Genomic DNA, 2,026 nt, shown 5'->3' with positions numbered 1-2,026 from the left:
AGGAAGCATCAGCGGTGGCTGGGATATCTTGCTGAGGCGATGGTTCAGTGTTCAGGTCTGAGGCACCGACAGCTGCGGGAGCAGAATACGGAGGCTCGACAAGTGAGTTCTGGCCTGTGGAAGCTTCAGTGTTGACTGGAAGACCTTGCTGAGGCACGGATTCACTGTTCACTGCTGGGATTTCAGGTGTGAATTTGGTTTCTTGAGACGATTTCTGACCAGATCCAGTGGGGATCTGATTGGTTGAGGGTTTCTTGGGATTTCTCTTCTTAGCCATGGAGGAGGGAGGGTCCCGACGCCGAGATCGGCGCCGGTGGAGGAGAAATGAAGTGGATCGCGTTTTGGGGTTGGTGTACGGACAGAGCTCTCTGTCCCGCTTTTTTTTTTTAGATTTTTTTCAATCCACCTTTTCAAGAGGACAAGTGTTCCGATTACTCAACCAGTTCGAGATACAGTCTTTGTGATAACAATGGCTACACGGAAGCTCAGAGAGTCTCTCATTAGCAGTAAGCTCCTCTCTACAGATGGCACAAACCACCAAACCTCTATCGATCAGTTCCTCAGCCGTCAACTCCACCACCGGAAGTTCCTCCGCCGTTTCCTGCCGCCGTGTAGAAGACGAATTTCCCAACACTCGACCAAAGATTTCATCGTAAGACCCAAACGTCTCATGTCCATGGTTGCTCCGTGAAGCCATGCAGTGAAGGTAGTTGAGGTACTCCTCGTCGATGAAATTAGTGTTGTCTTCAAAATCTTCTTCTTCGTTGTCGATCTCTGAAGGAAGATGAAACTCTGCCATTGATTTTTTTTTTTGAGGTTTTCGGAAACGTTGATGTGTGAAGATAGTACGAGGATGTGTGAACATGACTGAGTTATCGAATAGCCGAAACTATCAAGATTAGGTTTCGAATGTTCCGTTGGGAGCCTGACACGCGTATTTGGGATGGTTATCATGTGATCATAAGGGCATCATTATTGCGAGGACTAAATTGTTAAGTCCTTAGATTAGTTAATTATTATTTAGGTGTTAAGGACTAAAGTTAAGGACAATTTTAGAAAATAGGATTATTGGTAGAACTTATTGATGTTTCTTAGTATATTAATTAATTATTTAAATGAATAATGATATATAAAAGAAAAAAATTAAAATAAAACATATAACATATAACATTAAAATTGAAAACATGAGAAAATTACAAAGTTGGAAAAATAAATAACAAACATGATAAAAAAACAAACAAATATTTTATTGAATTCATACAAACTTAAACATTGTAGTTTTTTTTTTTCCGTCCAAGATTTTCTAAACATTGTAATTATTTAGGAGATGTCCAAATTTAGCCCATATATTTTCAATCAAATCTTCTTTAATTGTTGATGGCCTTGACTGATGTGCCCTGGTTCGTGGATCAGTCCATTGGAGCCAACCAGCATGGAGATCAGGACGTTCTGAACAATTTGACCGAGGTTCGTTCATCCGACCGTACCGATCAGATTGACCGAGCCGTCCCGCGTGCGTCCCGATTGGAGCTTCGGGATCATGCCAGACTTGAGAAAGATCATGCCAGACTTGACTTGGATCATGCCAGACTTGACGTGGATCATGCCAGACTTGACTTGGGTGGTGAAGAAACCGAAGACGGACATGCATTCTCATCCGGCGGACCAACCGGACAATCTCGCAAGCGTCCTTATCTTTACCCCGTGCATCCATCTGGTTCGGATGAACCTGGACATCTTGACTAGTCTCCTCCATTTTCCGTACCTTGACCAGATCTAGTCTTCTCCATTTTCCGTGCCTTGACCAGATCTAGTCTTCTTCATTTTCCATGCCTTGACTAGATCTAGTCAAATTTACATTTTCTATGCATTGTTTTCCCACATTTTCTTTAATTGTCTTTGACTACAAAACACTATAAATATGTAGTCCCTTTGATGAATAAAATAAGTTCAGTTTTGGTTGTTTATTTTGTTTCTTCTCTGAGTGAGAGAGAGCGAGTTCTTTAGCTAGTTCATTGGTGTGAAC

General features: G+C 41.9%; 1 protein-coding gene across 1 annotated transcript; it reads right to left on the bottom strand.

The window, feature by feature from the left end:
- Nucleotides 1-378: 378 nt before the first annotated feature.
- LOC106304355 (E3 ubiquitin-protein ligase AIP2-like) lies at nt 379-932 on the bottom strand. The gene has a single exon (XM_013740762.1). It carries the CDS (start codon nt 863-865, stop codon nt 398-400), a length of 468 nt encoding a protein of 155 aa, XP_013596216.1. The 5' UTR covers nt 866-932; the 3' UTR covers nt 379-397.
- Nucleotides 933-2,026: the final 1,094 nt, after the last annotated feature.

The sequence above is a fragment of the Brassica oleracea genome, chromosome C7 (assembly GCF_000695525.1).
Source record: "Brassica oleracea var. oleracea cultivar TO1000 chromosome C7, BOL, whole genome shotgun sequence".
In the NCBI taxonomy this organism is placed as follows: domain Eukaryota; kingdom Viridiplantae; phylum Streptophyta; class Magnoliopsida; order Brassicales; family Brassicaceae; genus Brassica; species Brassica oleracea.
This window is presented reverse-complemented; position numbering and strand designations above follow the sequence as displayed.